This window comes from Peromyscus californicus, unplaced genomic scaffold (genome assembly GCF_007827085.1).
Source record: "Peromyscus californicus insignis strain IS unplaced genomic scaffold, ASM782708v3 Scaffold_19__1_contigs__length_69161282, whole genome shotgun sequence".
In the NCBI taxonomy this organism is placed as follows: Eukaryota; Metazoa; Chordata; class Mammalia; order Rodentia; family Cricetidae; genus Peromyscus; species Peromyscus californicus.
In genome coordinates this window covers 40,062,981-40,080,570 of record NW_026294491.1, presented here as the reverse complement: position 1 = coordinate 40,080,570, position 17,590 = coordinate 40,062,981, and the positions used below count along the sequence as shown (strand labels likewise).

Genomic DNA, 17,590 nt, shown 5'->3' with positions numbered 1-17,590 from the left:
AGCCGCTCCATTCTTATGTCACAGAACATGGAGACATCTAGCTGGCACTCACCTGGAAGCTTCACTCCCACTGGCTAGTGTTCACAGGCTAGAAGGTGCTGTACATGCTATTGGAGGAGAAAAGCTGTCAATCTCACCCCGCTATGAACCCTCAAACAATAATAATGACCTGCCTAGCAAGAAATACTCTCCTCTGGTGCAATTGTGGCCAAAATCTCATGTAAGTAACCAACCTCTTTTCTTAAATTGGGTTTAAGAGCCACTCTATGAGATGGAACCTGTATCTGACACTGTCAATAATATCAAGAATCTGAGACTAGATAGGTCATAAGCCCTAAGGCAGAACCTACTACTATTATTCTGCTAAATTACTGCAGCCATAAAACTACAATAAAACAACTCATAATGACCTACTGCTATACTCACAGATCTGACACTGTTAATAAGGTCAAGAACCTGAGACTAGATAGGTCATAAGCCCTAAGGGCAAACCTGCTACTATTATTCTACTGAAGGACCATAGTCATAAAACTATAATAAAACAACTCATAATGACCTACTGCTATGCTCATAGATTAGTGTATTCCTCATCCTTCACCAGAACAGCTTCTTCTTGTAGCTAATGCTAATTAACACACAGATCCACAACTAGACAATGTACAGAGAATAATGCTCAATCCTGAATGGATGTCTATATCACAGTCCTCCCTTGAAGGCTCAGAGATCCCTGTGGAAGAGATGGCAGAAAGACTGTAAGAGCCAGATATGGGGAGATGACCTCTAGGAAACAGCATTTAGGACAGACTGTATATATGCATATATATGTGTGTATATACATGTATATATTCACTGAGACTGACAGCATGCATGTGTCCCACAGAAGCTCAAGCCAGATACAATCCCAGCATGGAGGAGGAGGTGTGGACATGAAGCCCTGTCCCTAGTCAAGCATTTAACTTGTTTTTGATTTTTAGAGGCTTTAGATATTAAATTTTTTTTTTTTTTTAATATGGGGTCTTACTGTGTAGCCATCGCTGGCCTGGAACTTGCTTTGTAGCCCGGAATGACATTGAACTCACAAAGATCTGCCTCTGCCTCCCAAGTGCTGGGATGAAAGGCATGCACCATGCCTTGTGTCTCTAGATATTATAAAGAGAGCCTAGACTGGGACTAGAGAGATGGCTCAGCAGTTAAGAGCACCGACTGCACTTCCAGAGGACCAGGGTTCAATTCCCAGTACCAACATGGCAGCTCACAACGGTCTGTAATTCCAGTTCCAGGGGATCTGGCATCCTCACACATACATGCAGGCAAGACACCAATGCACATAAAATAAAAATAGAGTTTTAAAAAAATGAGACGAGAGAGAGAGAGAGAGAGAGAGAGAGAGAGAGAGAGAGAGAGAGAGAAAGAGAGAGAGAGAGAGACTAGATTATTAAAGCATTGGCATTTTTAAAGACTGTGGGACTTTTAAGGTTGTGCTGTATTTTTATATTACTGTGTTAACATGAGATCTTGGGGACAAACAAGAAAGGAAAGGTTATGATTTAACAGTGATATGTTTATGTGTCAAGTTGATGAGTGGACTTGTGATGGTGCATTTTCATTGTCAACTTGACACATCTGGGAAGACAGAACCTCAGCTGAGTTACTGTGTCTATCAGATTGGCCTATGGCATGTTTGTGAGCTATTTTCTTGATTGCTAATTGATGTAAGAGCATCCACCCCACTGGTGGTGGTGCCACCTGTGGGCAAGTGAGCCTGGGCTATATAAGAAAGCTGGCTGTACATGAGACAGAGACAGCAAGCCAAAGAGCATCTTTGTCCTAGGTTCTTGCTTCTGCCCATTCTGGAGTTACTGTCTTTACTTCCCTCAGTGATGGACTATGACTGGGACACATAAGCCAAATAAACCCTTTCCTCCCCAAATGGCTTTGGTCATGATGTTTATTACAGCAACAGAAATTAATTAGAACAATCACAGAAATAAATAAGGGACAACTGCAGACTTATCTTAAGAATAATTATCAGGGGCTGAAGAGATGGCTCAGGGGTTAAGAGTACTGGCTATTCTTCCAGAGGATCCAGGTTTGATTCCCAGCACCCACATGGTAGTTCACAACTGGCTGTAACTCCAGTTCCAGGGGATCTGACACCTTCACACCAATGCACATAAAATAAAGTTAAATAAAAAAAAATTAACGAATATCTTCCTACCATGAGTAAAATTCATATTGACAAGATTTCTACACATTTATACCAGTTGAAAGTATGCTAAAAATAAAAAAAAGTGCATTACTAGAGGAAAAGACATACTGTCTCCCTTTTCATCATTTCGTTCAGAAACTGAGCTAAGCAAGTTTTATGTTAGGCAGAGTGGCTACAAGGGTGGCAGAAAGCCACTCCTTATTGGTGTGAACAATTAGGTTTAAAGCTCTTACCTTGAAGTAGAAAATTAAGAAACAGAAGTGTGGATCTCTCGAGTAGAATCCCCCCCTCACACACACTGCAGCTATCCCTTTCTCATTGTGTGTGTGTGTGTGTGTGTGTGTGTGTGTGTGTGTGTGTGTTCTCAGGGTTGGGGGAGAACCCAGAGCCTCGCCCATAAGTCAACACTCCACCACTGAGCTGCGCCCTCACGCCTTTGATTATAAGAAAGAAAACCAAAGTCCCATCCACCCATCCATCCAACGTGAACAGAGAAGGTCATGATGTTTTCTCACAGCAATAGAAAAGTAACCAAGACACCTACCCTGTGGGCTTTTCAAAAAAAATTCTGATCCACCATAATTTGGGATAGAAATGATGATTACCTTATCCTGATGCATTTGTCTTTTACTTCATAAGCGTTCATTAAAAACTTAAAACATTATAATGCGTAACCCAGTGGGCTGGCTATTCTTCTTAGGTCAGCCCCTCCAAACTCTCCAGAGTGTTCTATGCTTTGTTTTGCTAAGTAAAGTCCTGCTTAAACCACCCCATGCCTTGGCTGAACTAAAACATGAACTAAGGCGAGATTCTAGCCCAGTAACACATTTTTGGTGCTGCGACTTGGATCACAGGCCTCGACTCTGAAAACTTAATGCTTCACGCTGAAGTATGTACTCTCCATTCTTAGTCATCTCAGGCTCTGCCTGTGGCATCTTCATGTCATTCTGAATGACATGTTCCATCCTGGAAAAGGTAAAACGAACCCTTCTAGGCACAGAACAAAAGACAGTCAAATTAATACATTTAGCAGTTATGTTTTGGGGTCATGAGGTAAGTGGACTAAAGGATGTGGAAGCCCTTTCTGTATGTTTTAGATGTTATAGCATTCTTTTTTTTTTCTTTTTAAATAAATTGTGTTCTTTCTCCCACTTTATTTTTTTTAAAGATTTATTTATTATGTATACAGTGCTCTTCCTGCATGTATGCCTGCACACCAGAACAGGGCACCAAACCTCATTACAGATGGTTTTCAGCCACCATATGGTTGCTGGGAATTGAACTCAGGACCTCTGGAAGAGCAGCCAGTGCCCTTAACCGCTGAGCCATCTCTCCAGCCCCTGTTAGAGCATTCTTAGTGCTAGGATTGATAGCGAGTAGGGGGTCTGCCAACCCTTGGGACATATTTCAAAATTTTTATTTGTTTTTTTTGTTTTACTTTTTTCAAGACAGAGTCTGTCTGTGTAACAGCCCTGGCTGTCCTGACTCACTCTGTAGACTAGGCTGGCTTCAGACTCACAGAGATCCACCTACCTCTGCTTCCCACATGCTGAGATTAAGGGCTTGAGCCACCCCTGTCAAGTTTTATTTAGAGGTCATGAGGGCACTAGGTCTGATACAGAGGTTGAAAGTAACGTTGGGTCTTGATCTGCAGCGTTCTGTCTCCACACTTGTGATGTTCTAATCGGCCAAAGTCAAGTAGATTGTTCTTCAACATCAACATGAGCTTCAGTGCACACAGGGAATGGAAAATTCCATGATTTGCACAGGAACATTCCTCTTGACAAAGTGGAAGTTCTCATGAGAGAATACTCCAGTCCAGCCCAGACAAGGCCATCATGGACTGAAGGAAAGCAATAGTGGGGGTGGTGGATGACAGATACTCTGTATCTGACTTGAGCAACGCTGGTCCCCACTTTAGGGCCCAGCACCCCACTGTGGAACCTATAACCATGTTTACCACAAGGAAGGAAATGTTCTCTTCTCACTTCCAAAATGAAAATTCTGATGTCATAAGGCCAAGGCCAGGGGTTGTATCTGGAATGTTCCAGAAAAAACCAATATGCTGCTAAAGGCTTGGTGCCATCTTGTGGCTCTGTTGAGGGGTCATGGAACCTGTAGGAGATGGGGGTCTAGTAGGAGTAGGTTGGGCCACTCTGAGGATAACTCTTGAAGGAGATCTTGGGAGCCTCAGGATCCCAGCTCCTTCCTCTTCCCCCCTGCTCCTCAGCCACCATGCAGTGAACAGGCCTCACGGCCCTCTTAATCTGCCTGTGATATACTATGCCACCACAGTCAGAGCAACAGCTTACCAATCTTGCCAGCCCCCACCACTCAGTTGCATTTTCAGGGGTGTTTCTCTCACTCATTCCTTCCCGGTGGTGCCAACCTGTATGGACAGCCAGCTCTAATCCCCCACCCCACCTCTCACCCAAACCCTCACCTCTCCCTGACCACCTATTCATCCCCTTCCTCTGGCCATCTCTGCTTCCAACTATGGGGCTTTACTGACTACTGCCTACCCTAGCCATCCACCGACTCCTGTCCATCCCCAGTCAACACTGGGGATCTGGTCCTTCTCTCCCCTCTAGACCAACATCCCTTACCCATTTCCCCCAAAGGGAAGGGCCTCTTCAAGGTAGTTCTTGTAACTCCCACAGCCACTGAGCTTGACGGTCTCCCACATTGAATTCATGTATCCCACCTCAAGCTCTTTATTCCTCCATCTCAAGACATCTTCCCTTCCTACATATCAACCCCAACAGGACCCTGCTCCCTTGGGTTTCAGATGACCCCGAGATCAACCACCTTGTCCCCGGTTCCAGAAGAATGAGGCTTCCCCCTGGCAGCCATGCTCAACTCTACTATAATCTTTTTCTCCTTTCCTTCTTGTCTAGGGTAACTCCTACATCTGGAGATTGGAGGTCCAAGAACTTCCCAGTTCTAGCAAACCGTCCTTCCAAATAAGGTTGGGAAATCGTTTCACCACAGGCTGTCAGCAGCCAATTGCAATTCCCATCACCTCTGGATCTACCCCTCCTCCTTCAATTCATGACCTTTCACCTGCTTCCTCTGTGACCAGACTGTAAAGAACAGCCAGACATATAGAGGCTGTCCATACTGGTCTTGTCAATACCATGTGCCACATGTATATCCTCGCTCTGAGTCCCTTCTCTATCGATGAAATGGTGTATTTCCATGTCTATATCATGGACCCATGGGAACCCATATGGGAAGCAAGTGTTACTGGTAAGCACTACCATTCCTTCGGTCCCGAGTACCTGGTGTGCATGATTAAAATCCAGAGAAAATACCTCCCACTTACTCAACCCCTGGAGGTAGGAGAGAGAGGGGGTGAGATTCAACACCCCTCTCCTAAATAATACAGACCTGGCACTTTGTCTCCTGCTTCAGACTTTGACCTCAGTCTACCAGCTCCTTAATGTCACCCAACCTGGCTGCTTTGGGGATTGCTGGACTTTTTGTCTTGTTCCCCCAGGACTAGCTCACAACTGCCACTTACAGCCTCTCCTGCAGTCTTATCAAATAACTATACCTTCCCATTCACCAACTGCCCCAAGTCCAGCCTTGCCTCTACTCCCTACCTTTTTCTTATCACCCTCTTTGGCCTGACAAACTGCTTTAAGGCATCTGGGATACATTTTGTAGGGCTGTTAAATTCCTTAGATGGTAATAAACCCTAACCCTTGATATCTGCCCTCAGCCCCAATGCCTGAGCATCCATAATGCTTTGATTCTCTATAGTACTCACTGTTCGGCTGGGACCTCCAGCTCCATCCCACTTCTCTCTCTCTCTCCAAACTCTGCCCTCTCAGAAAAACTGCCCAAATTCCAGGCTCCTCTCCAGAAGCTCCTAGCTGCTCAAGACCGTGCCTACAGGGTATTTAAGCCCCCTCCTTCCGAACGGCCATGTGATTTTTCCTGTCCCCTTCCCTGGCCTCATCTCTGGGGCTGGAAAAGTCATCCGGGAGTGCTTTGTCCAATTAACCTGGTCTTTTACTTTTAATTTGACTTGATCTGGCTTACTGCATCGGCAAAGAAACCTAATATTGGGGTATGAATACCTTTCACTCAAGTCTATCCTTGCCTACCTGCCAAATAGGAGTTTGCATGGTTCCCCAAACTGAAAGGTGATACATGAAAAGAAACCCTACTGAGTCCAGTTTTGTGGACTCAATAGCTGCCCCGCATAATAAAAGGGCAGTTCAAATCCTGCCCCTCTGGCCATTGCAGGAATAACTGTGGGTGTCACCAGTGGGACTGACCACCTCTCTGATTAGGTATCACCAGTTTTCTTCCCAGTGCATCCAGGACCTCCAACCGGTGGGTCAAACCATACTCACTGTTCAAGGACGAATTGGTTCCTTGGCAGTGGTGGTACTCCAAAACCAATGGGGACTAGATCTCCTTAGAGCTGAAAAGAGACACCTTTGCCCCTTTGCCTCTTCCTCTGAGAAGGGTCTCGCTGTGTAGCTCTGGCTGTCCTGGATCTCGCTCTGTAGACCAGGCTGGTCTTGTATTCACAGAGATCTGCCTGCCTCTGCTTCCCAAGTGCTGGGATCAAAGGAGTGCGCCACCACCGCCATGATGCTGCTTTTATGTCAATCAATCTGATATAGTAAAAAACAAAACCCAACAACTTCAAACAGACCTCCCCAAACGTAAGGAACATCTCGATGCCTCCAGCCCCTGGGCTTTTGAAAACCCCATATGGAATTGGATACTGCCCTTCCTGACTCCCCTCCTTCTCTTTTTCCTGCTTTTACTAATTGCACCCTGCTTTATCAATTTCTTCTCTACGTTTCTTCAATGACAAATTAAAAAACAAACAAACAAACAAAAAAACCCTTTAATCAGCTGTTGTTACAGGACTATCGACCCCTAGCTACAGAGCTGGAGACTTGTGACTACCCAATAGGTCCTGACAGTGAGGATCAATAGTGGCCCAAAGATGTTGACTCCCTCCAGACAACAGGAAGCAGTTTAAAGAGCACAGCACCCCCATTCCTGCCTCAGCAGTTACCCCTCCTATTTCTTTGCCTTTTATAATAAACAGGAGGGAGGAATGTTGGTAAACTGAGAACTACCCACATTCCAGATCCAGGTGGTTCCCCATCCCCCACCCCACCTTCAATGACTCTGTTCTAGCAGTTCCATCATCACTAACAGCCAATGCAAAATGTCTCCACTGTCTCCAGTCACGTATGTGAATGCGCCGTGCCCCTTCTAAAGTCCGCACTTGTCTTCGTGGCCTGCTCTCTATCTTTTCCGTCCCTGCTCAGAGGCAGCCTTTTGCATATGCCCCCCCCCCCCCCAATAAATCTCTTTCTCATGAGGTCTGCTGTATGGTGTGATTTTGTGGCATTCTGAGGCCCTCCAGTCACTGCAAAACACAACCCAAAGGGCTTAACCTCTTGAAACCATGAGCCAGAATAACAACCTGGCCGCTTTTTACATGGATTTTCTCAGGCATTTTGTCACAGTGACGGAAACTTAGTAATAGAGCCAGAATGGGTATTCTAGGCACAGGAAGAAAGGAAAGGAGGGAGGGAGGGAAGGGCAGAGGAGGACCTGCAGAGAGGGAGGGAGGGGCAGGATGCACACTGGGGATCTTGACATTAGCAGCAGAGGGCTTTGAACAGGGCACAGCGTGCTGATCATGTACCTAAGGGTCATTTTGTTCCCACCTGCTGGGAAGGGCCTGGGATATTCAAACAGGCTTGGAGAGGATTGCTCAAAGCACCTGGATTTCTCCCAGGGCATCATGGGTCTGCAAAGAGCCAGTGGCTCCCTTATCTACAGTTGATGTTGAAGGGTGGAGTCTGTGGTGTGGAGCCCTAGTGAGCTCCCATACAGACTGAATAGGATGTGGTGACACAGATAGGTCTGTGGGGCAGCTCAGTGCTACAGAGTCACTCAGGTCTGCCCAGCCTCAGCCAGTGCAGGCTGAAGTAAGCCCATGAGGACTGTGGGCTGGGCTTATCAGACAAGGGGGTGGGGTTTGGAGGATGGAGGTGTAATATTGGGGTGGTTGCTGACCTTTGCAGAAGAGCTCTGAGGATTGCTATTGAGATGTCAGACCTTGGGGACCCTCCCAGCCACTGTCAAACTCTCTAGAAGCACTGCTGTGACCTTGAGCTTGCAAGATGCCCCTCATGCCTAAGCTGGGGCTTGCTCCAGGAACACCAGCTGCTGCAGCTACATGGTGAGGGCTTGGCCAAATCCAAAAGAACACACAGCCTTAGGGGGAAGGGGTGGACTGTAGTCTCTGGAAGCCAGCTGGGAGAGAGCAGGCTCCTACATTGGTAGACCAGCTCCCTGGCTGCCTCAACTACTATCCCCACCTAGGGAGGAGGTGGCCTTCTGGGACTGAGCAGCTGGAAACCCTGCAGGAGTATGAGGAGTGGTACTGGGGAGACAGGAAAAGTCAGAAGTCTCTCTTTAGTTTTTTCTTTTTGTTTATTTTTATTTTTGTATTTTGTCTGACCTAGAGCAAGTGTGGCCTCAGATGGACAGGGGAGCCCCAGATGGAGGCAGGGAAAACAGCACACAGTGAGGAGCTCTCAGGAATGCTGGCTGTCGAAGGCCCTGTGGCTCCATGACATGTTCCTGAACTAAACCAACTGGAGGAGGAGGAAGAGGAGGACCTGAGAAGACAGCAGGGCCATGCAGATGATAGTGCCTTGGTCTTTGTCACTGTTCCAGGGAGTCCCATCCCCAGGGGGTCTTGGCCTGTAGGGAGGGGGTCTTTGGTGCGGAGGGGGTCTGTAGGGCCTCTGTGTCTCTGGATCAGGCGATGCTTTCTTGTGTTCTTTAATCCAGTTGTCAAAGTAGGAGACCCTGGCAAAGACACTGGGGCTGGCGACTGGGGTCTCACATGATGCGCTCCAGCTGGTCAGCCCCACCAAGTACCAGGAGCCATCCAGTAAGCAGACGAGGGGACCCCCGGAATCTCCCTGAGAAGAGAGAGGACACAGAGAGCAGGTCTGACACCAGAAGGGACACACACTGACCAGGATGGAGTGAATATAACCAATACCAGGTGTCTCAGTTGTCTGAGTGATACCTGTCAGGACCATCGGAGCAATTTTAAAAATCTAAGCACAGGAGGCCTCTTGGGTCAGTATCTTCATGGGGCCCTATTCCTCAAAGCTACCAAGGAGACCCTCAATACCATTTGGTGGAGAGTTTGCTCTCTGCCCTGCTGTCTATGTGGGAGATGTCTTTGAAGTCCCAAATGGTCAGGATGGGGGTTTGAAAGAAAATGGCTCCTAGAGTGGCAGTATTAGAAGGTGTGACCTTGTTGGAGGAAGTGTGTCACTGTGGAGGCGGGCTTTGAGGTCTCATAGATGCTCAAAACACCACTCACTGAAACAGTCCACTTGTTGCCTGCAAGATGTGGGACCCTCAGCTATTTCTCCCCATATCTGCCTGCATGTTGCCATGTCCCACCATGATGATAATGGACTGAACCTCTGAGCTGTAAGCGAGCCACCCCAGTGAAATGTTTTCCTTTGTAAGCGTTGCTATGGTCATGGTGTCTCTTCCCAGCAATAGAAACCCCATGAAGACAGCTGGTGACTGACTCATTGCCCTGGAGGCATGGCCTGGTTGAATCCCTTGTCCCAGCACAGCATCCCACATGTACCTTTGTGTTTTGTTTACTAACATGACTAGTGATTCTTCAGTTCCTTGGCTGAGCTCCTTTAGAAGATGCCAAGCTGTAGGATGTGCGGAGCTGTCGCAGGAGCCCAGCCAGGATAGAACCATGAAGAGTTCTTAGGCTCCAGAAGAGAGCTGGGGACTCCAAGCACAGCAGGGCCTTGAGATGGGAAGGTCCCTGGGATCATGGGTAGAAACACTCCTATCTCAGACCAAAAGGCAGGAGGCAAAATCACATAGTCCCCAACAACCTTGTGTTGAAACACATGTCAGAACAGTCTTTGTTCACAGAATGCTCAGGATTGTGGGCACACACCTGAAGAACCTCCATAGGGATAATGAGTTGCAAGGTGACAGAAGAACCCTCAAGGGGATGAGGGGATGGCCAAGTCATAAGAGGACTTCTCTGCATCAAGATTGGATGGCATTATTGAGGCTCGACTGTGGCAAGCTGTGGGCAGAGACACAGTTGCTCAGCAGGGAAGCAAGGGGCCCTGGTGAAAGTTCTGGAGCTTCTGAGACAGGGCTGCAGGCCTGGTCTGGGCAGGTTACAGTAAACAGGGAGGCGGTCAATGGGTGGAAGCCCTCAGCACACAGGATTGACCCTTTTTTTCTATTGTAAATGCAAAGCAAGTGAGATGAGTTCAATCTCCAGAAACCGCATTGTGGAGAGAAACAACTACCTGAAGTTGCCCTCTGACCCTCCTGGGTGTGCGTGCACTCACGCACTCACGAACACACATACACACACCCGGGGGGGGGGGGGTAGACTAAATTACTTGATTATTTTTAAATGCAAAGCAAGCTGGGTACTACATGCATGCAGTCCTGGTACTCCAGAGGCAGAGGCACAAGGATCGCAAGTTCAAGACCAACTTGAGCTACATAGTAAGGTCATTTCTAGACAAACAAACAGATGATAGATCGATACATTAGATAGACAGACAGACAGATAGAAGAATAGACAGGCAGACAGACAACAGGTGAATAGATAAATAGATTTGAAACAAACAAAACCAGCAGCAACAACAAAAATTCAAGGCAAGAACAGGAAGATAGATTGTGGGCACCAGTGTCAGAAAGAGGAGACAAGGGAACAAAAGAGCAAAGGAACAGGTGAGGAGGAGCACATGATGGACTGGGCTAGCTGAGGGTTGGAGGCATTAAGGGCACATGCTCACACTACAGGGTGAGCATGGCTGGGAAGGAGGTGTTGAGAATTATCGGGCATTCTTGAGGAGCAGGGAAAGTATACATAAGGTGCAAAGTCATATGCTTCTGAGCCAAGAGGACAGCCCAGGGAAGAGAAAGACAGACAGACACCAGGACAAGCAGAGGCCATAGGAGACACTCCTAGGTGCCCACTTCCTTTCTGGTTTCAGTACCCCCCAACACACCATTAAATGTAAACAACACAGACTGCACACAAACTAGTGATGAGCTCATGCCCCAGATATAAGAGTCCCTATGAATCATTATGAAAGACACATGACCATTGGCGCCAAAACAACCTCACCATCTTGAGAATATACTTCATGGGGAGAATGAATGAAAAAATGTCCATCTTCATTAGTCATCAGAAAAAATGCAAATGAAAAGAAAATCATATACTGCTGGGCAGTGGTGGCACACACCTTTAATCCCAGCAGAGGCAGGTGAATCTCTGTGAGTTCAAGGCCAGCCTGGTCTACAGAGTGAGTTCCAGGACAGCCAGGGCTACACCGAGAAACCCTGTCTGGAAAGACAAAACAAAACAAAACAACAACAACAACAAAATAAAAAAGAAAAAAAGAAAGAAGGGAAGGAAGGAAGAAAAAAGGAAAGAAAAGATTATACCTAATGGTTAAAATGAAATAACCCCAAAAAACTAGTACAATGTGGAGCAACCTAAACTCTCCATGGTGGGAACACAAATCAGGACAGCCATACTGGAGAGCTGCCTGGAGTATGTGTAAGACAAGAACACATGTGTATCTCATGACAAGATGATTCTACTGCTAGCATGATGACCCCTCGAACATGTTCAGGACAAAGCCATTGCAAAGACCTCTCATAGAAACTGCCAAGTGCCACCAGGGTGAGAACAGATAAGGAAGAGGGTAGTGTATCCATATAGTGGCATGGCTGGATAGCATTGGTGGACTAAAAAGCAGTCAGGCAGAAGCCTGCATCCTGCCTGATGCATGTTCAGGTAGAGTCTCAACAGGAAGCCTCAGTCTTGGCTTCCAAAGCCATGACAGGACAGTTCTGGGAGTGAGGGAAAGGCAAGGGCTTGAGGAGGACCCTTTGGGTGCTGTTTACATCAGTGTATCAATTTCTTATTTTAATTAAATGTTATTCATTCATTTTGCATCTGTGTATGTACTTGTGTGAGTGTGTGAGTGTGTGTGTGTGTGTGTGTGTGTGTGTGTGTGTGGCTGTGAGCACGTATACCACACTCAAGACACAGGTATGGAACTCAGAGGGCTGCTTGCAGGAGTTGGTTCTCCCTTTCTACCAAGTAGGTTTGTGGTCAAATTCCAGACATTAGGTTTGGTGGCAAGCACCTCTCTCCACTTGGCCCTCTCATGGGCCCATTGAATTAATTTCTAAAGATCTCGAAGGCAGTACAGGTGTTGCCCGTTTCCTAGTGGGCTGTTCTTCAACGATGTGTTTGAAAGACACAACCAGATGGGTGAGACAAGGTCCAGAGAATACGCATGAGGAAGGGGCTGAAACAAGATAAGGGGATAAGGGCGAGCATCTGGGCAGGTTCCACTTACTGCACAGATGGACTTTGTCATCTCATAGTCAGCCGCGCACACCATGTCGTCGTATATGTAGTAGCTTCTAGAGGAGCCAGAGGATGGTTCCGGGAAAAATGATTTACACTGTTCGTTGTCCATGAGGATAAGCTGTACTTCACGGAGTTCGTCAGGTAAAGGCTGGCGCACTGTGGGAGGGAGGGGGTCAGATGGGAAGAGTCAGCAGAGAAAAGATGCCAGCTCCGAGCCTTCTAGGATGATTGCTGGTGCGTGCGGGTCGTGGAGGTGGGGGGCAGCCACTCTAGGCCACAGTGACAGGGAAGGGCTCACAACAGGCATGCAGTGACCAGGGGAAATGGCATTCAAAGGCAATCAGAGGGGTGTGGAAGACAGGAGCAGGCTGGAAGTTGGGGTGACTGTAAAGGTCGCAGCGTGGGGGCCCCAGGCAGAGCCTCCTCACCAGGCTAGGGGACTGAGACTGCACCCTGAGGACACAGGAACCAAGGAAGGGGAACTCAGCTTGCAAACAGCTCTGGCTGCTCTGTGGGGCCCAAGCTGGACACGGGGACACTGGAGCCCGCATGCAGCAGCGACATAGGACATGGGCCAGAAACCTTTAAGAGCGTGACAAGAAGACTGGCCAATCCCAAGGAGCAACTGCACCTGGAGACATGAGTTTCGTTTCCAGGTCCTCTCACAGATCCGGCCTGGGGTCACCTCATGGGAGCCGAGTGACAGCAGCACCTCAGGCAGGGGCCACTGTGCACATCCCTCAAGGGTGGCCAGGGCTGCCTGCGTGTAGCAGACCCAAGCCTGCCCCCAGGCCCAGCAACCATGGTCAGGAGAGGGCATGACAGAAGATGGCTGAAGGTCCAGCTCTTAGGGAGGCCAGCTTCTCTGCTCTGAGCGCTGCCCCAGCCCACACCTTCCCTCTCTGTTCCCACTCTCATCCCCTGGCCGGACCTGGAGACCCTATCGCCCTGACTTGGGCTTAGAGAGTGAAGGTCCATCCCCTCTAATGCTGGTGAGCCCGACACTTAGAGCCTAGGAGCAGGGATGGGACCCTAGCCCTGACCTCAGAGAAACATCTGCCTGCAAGCCTCCTCGGGGCTGCTCTGCCAGATCGGGACCCTAAGTTTCATGTCAAATTTATATTCACTTTATTTCACGTGCCATTATACTGTCTTAAGTCAAAAGCATTCAGTCCAGCATAAAATCCTCGCCAAGGATCTCTGTACTCCCAGTCTAAGCATCTACAGTCATCCCTTATTGTCATCAGCAGGCTCTTCTGTGGCCCAGGACACTAAACTCTGAAGACACCGAATTCCTGCTGCATAGTGTATGCAGAGAACCTGTGCATATCTTCCTGCACACTTGAAATCATCTCTAGATGACACTCTCTGACACGGGGCAAATGGGACACACATAGTCACAATATTGTTTAGGGAACGGTGACAAGGAGAATGTCACCCCCCAACACTAAGGCTTTTGGTCCACAGGTGACTGGATCCATGGATTCATGGGTCGGAACCACATGCAGACAGATTGTACAAGCTGGTAGAACAGGCAGTCTTCCCTTGCCTTGAGGGTTGGGCAGTGAGATTCACAGAGGTGAGTGTTCCCCAGGTAAACACCCCAACCTGCCCCATGCCTGGTCTCTCTCATCTTCTGAAGGACACCCCGTGTCTTTTCCTGGCCCGGGTAGAGCAACCACCGTTTGGTGAGAGCCTTGCGGTGCACAGGGTCAGCCACACTCAGGGCTCTGGAGTCAAAGAGCCCACATTTCTGATCTGGAAGGCGGAGCTTCGCTTTTGAACCAGAAACTGAGGTTCACAACCCCAGGAAAGGCCTCCACAGTCTCCTGCCCCTCCCCCTCTTCACCTGTTCTGTGTACTCACCATCCTCTCTGAGATGCCCCCAGCCGCTTGCCCAGCAGGCCTTGTGACTGGGGATTTTTGTGTTTTTGTCTGGGACACAGGCTGGGAGGATGTGGGAACTGAACTCCACCGGCGATTCCAGCTGCATCAGGACGATGTCGCTCCCCTGGCGGTAGAATTTGTCGTAGTCTTTGTGAACGATGAGCTTGTACACTGACAACTCCCTGCTGTACATGGTGGGACTGCTCAGCTTGGTGTACCCTAGCCTGATGTGGTAGTCTCTTGGGTTGTGAGACCTATTGCAAGGGGAGGATCTGTAAGTGTCCGCTCAGCACTGTCCCTGTGACTGCCCACTCTTCAGACAGCCAGACCTTATCTCTTCCTCATGTCAAGTATTGCCTCCTTTCCTTATACTGTTTTTTTCCCCCCTCTTGAGGGGCAGGATGACCACACATGGGCTGAAGAATACAGATCTTTTGAAGGCTTCTGGCACCTCAGAATCCATGGGGCTGTAAATGTTATGACTGAGTAGAACCATCAGAGGTACATCAGACTGCACCCCTTCATCTTGGAGGAGCAAAGACTCACTGAGCCCTGCCCGGATCTGTCTTTTAACTATATGACCTTCTCAAAGACTGCCCCCGCTACTGTCTGGCATGACCCATACCCCAATCCTCACACACTGTCTTCTCTCAGTATTGCATTCCTATCTGACCAAGGGCACTCAAGAAGTATTTGTGGAGGAAAGAGAATAATAAGTGAAAGCTTACTATTTCTGGAACACAAATTATATTCTAGTCCACATGTCCACTAATATGGCTCTCATACATGTCCACTCCACATTCCTGAACCCCCTTCCTTAAAGGCACCTTCAGCTGTATGACTCATGGCGTTTCCTTGACATACCTTCATGATTTACCACCTCAGGAAGTGGCCTTGGCCTCCCTTTCCTGATAGGTGGGTCTTACACATCCTCCACATGACCCTCCACATTGGGTCTGGCACACATGGGTGCTGTATATGTAAATGGAACCCATATGCAGTAATTTGTCCTCATCGCTTCCTTTGGGCACACAGCCCAAGATACATCTGCTTGGCTTTACTAGTACATAGATCATGTACTCTAGGAAGAGTGACATCCCCCATTACAGGAGAGATAGAAACACCCCCCCCCCCCCGCCACCCCCACGGTACCAGGATGCCTCTGGAGAGAACTATGCTCCAGTGTAAGAGTGGCCTGAACCCAAATGAACTTGCACTAAACATGCCCCGGATAAAGCCCGCAGAGAGCCCTGGCCAGAGGATGCCAGATGCTTGTCCACAGAGGTCCCGACTGGATCCAGTCTTGGGAATAGGATCCTGGGGCTGTCACTTCCACTAAGCACTGAGCCTGTGCTATGTCTAGCTAGGTCAGGACACAGTGCCCACGGTTTCCCGGAGAAGCCAGGTCTGCTGCCATCTGCAGAGACTGTCTAGAGGTAAGCACGTGTCAGATACTGAAGCATACTTGAAGGGGACAAAGTTTTGATCCCTAACATTCGTGAAAGAGAAAAGAAGGATTGGAGATGACCACTTCAGAACTAACACCTGTTCTCCAGCACTAATTTAATTACGCCCGAGGGGAAGCAATTTTAGTTAGCTGGAATTACAGCTAGGTGTGTATATCCCTGTGACAACCACACTAGTTAGTTGAGTCTCGGAGAGGGGGAGAGGACATCCCCAGGGCGAGAGACAAAGTATGAGACCTTTGTCTGTAATACGAGACTCAGACTGGCAGAAGATGAGAGTCAGGTGATGAGCAGGGTTGGCAGTCCGGGTGGAGGGCGACACCCAAGGGCAGGGCAACAGCACAGAGGACTCCTGTTGGCAGCCAGCTAGCCCAGAACACAGTCTAGAAGGAAATGGCTGATATGCATCCTTCCTTCTCTCCTTCCCTCCTAGTGACACTCTCCTGCACCCCTTCCCAGCAGAAGGGCCCCAGGGAGGGAACACAAACCCACCTTTGGAAGCAGTGGGCAGCGCCGGCTACCCAGTTTTTGTCGATGAGGACTGCTCCACAGATATGACTGCCATGTAAGCGCAGACTGGCCTGCCATGGCCACCGCCCAGGTTTTGCCATCTGACCGCCAAAGATCTTCCCTTGGAAATTGGTCCTGCCACATACTGTGGAGACAATCCCAGCCGCGAGGCACCTGCATTCAGGATGCATGTGCTTGGTACGCCAAATGTCAGCATCAGCAGGTCCCAGGGGACGCCATGGCCTCTCCTCTCCCTTTTCAGGTGAGCATAGCCAAGGTCAAGAGTGGGGTGGCGTGGCTCATGTGACAAAGAGCAGGGAGAGGGGTTGGATTAGCCCAACGCTTCCTCTCAGCAAGGCCCAGAGAACAGACGTCCAGGCAAGGAGGAGGGTGCTGCCAGGCTCTCCTCAGTCCTCATTAACTTAAGGAGCCCAGCTCTAAAGAGGCAAGAGCTAAGGAAGAAACCAAGGCTGGCAGAAGCCGTTATTTTTCAGGCCCAAGGTCATTTTGAGTGGGTAAGCCTTCCCACCTCAACCCAATGAAGACCATGGTACAGCCATAAGACAACCTTGACCCTGAATTGAGATCAATGGGTAAGAGCCAGCAGAGGAGAGGGCCATCAGGTATAGGCCCCCAGTCTCAAGCTCCTCCCTTTCAATGTAAAGGCCTGCAGGCCCTTCCAACTGCCTACGTTCCAAGGAGAGGGGAGGGGACACAACCCACCGGAAACCTGCCTCCTACTTTGGGGGTCACTCTTGCCCCTGCCTCCTTACTCTGAGATAGGGATGGAGTAGTCTTCGTGGCCTGGGTGGTCGTTATATTTGTAGCGCTAATGGCCTGGGCATGCTGGGGTAGGAGGTTGAGCCAGAGCAGAGCAGCCAGCAGGCAGGCTCCGTACCCACCCAGGCCCGATGGCTGGGCCCTGGCGCTCTGCATCGCATCTGGCCGGCCTGCCCCTGGGTCCCAGGCAGGTCCGAAAGCACGTGCTGACAACCGCTGACGCCGGCAAACTGCCTCTGGGGGACATCTCTCGTCCACCCCACCTCGCGGAGATGAGCA

At 49.0% G+C, this 17,590-nt stretch overlaps 1 protein-coding gene across 1 annotated transcript; it reads right to left on the bottom strand.

Moving 5' to 3' along the window:
• Window positions 1–8,739: 8,739 nt before the first annotated feature.
• Window positions 8,740–17,590, bottom strand: LOC128114093 (serine protease 40-like). Its single transcript, XM_052743952.1, has 5 exons — window positions 17,305–17,590; window positions 16,514–16,676; window positions 14,535–14,809; window positions 12,655–12,824; window positions 8,740–9,186 (listed from the first exon to the last, which is right to left on the bottom strand). Exons 1-5 carry the CDS (start codon window positions 17,465–17,467, stop codon window positions 8,845–8,847), a joined length of 1,113 nt encoding a protein of 370 aa, XP_052599912.1. The 5' UTR covers window positions 17,468–17,590; the 3' UTR covers window positions 8,740–8,844.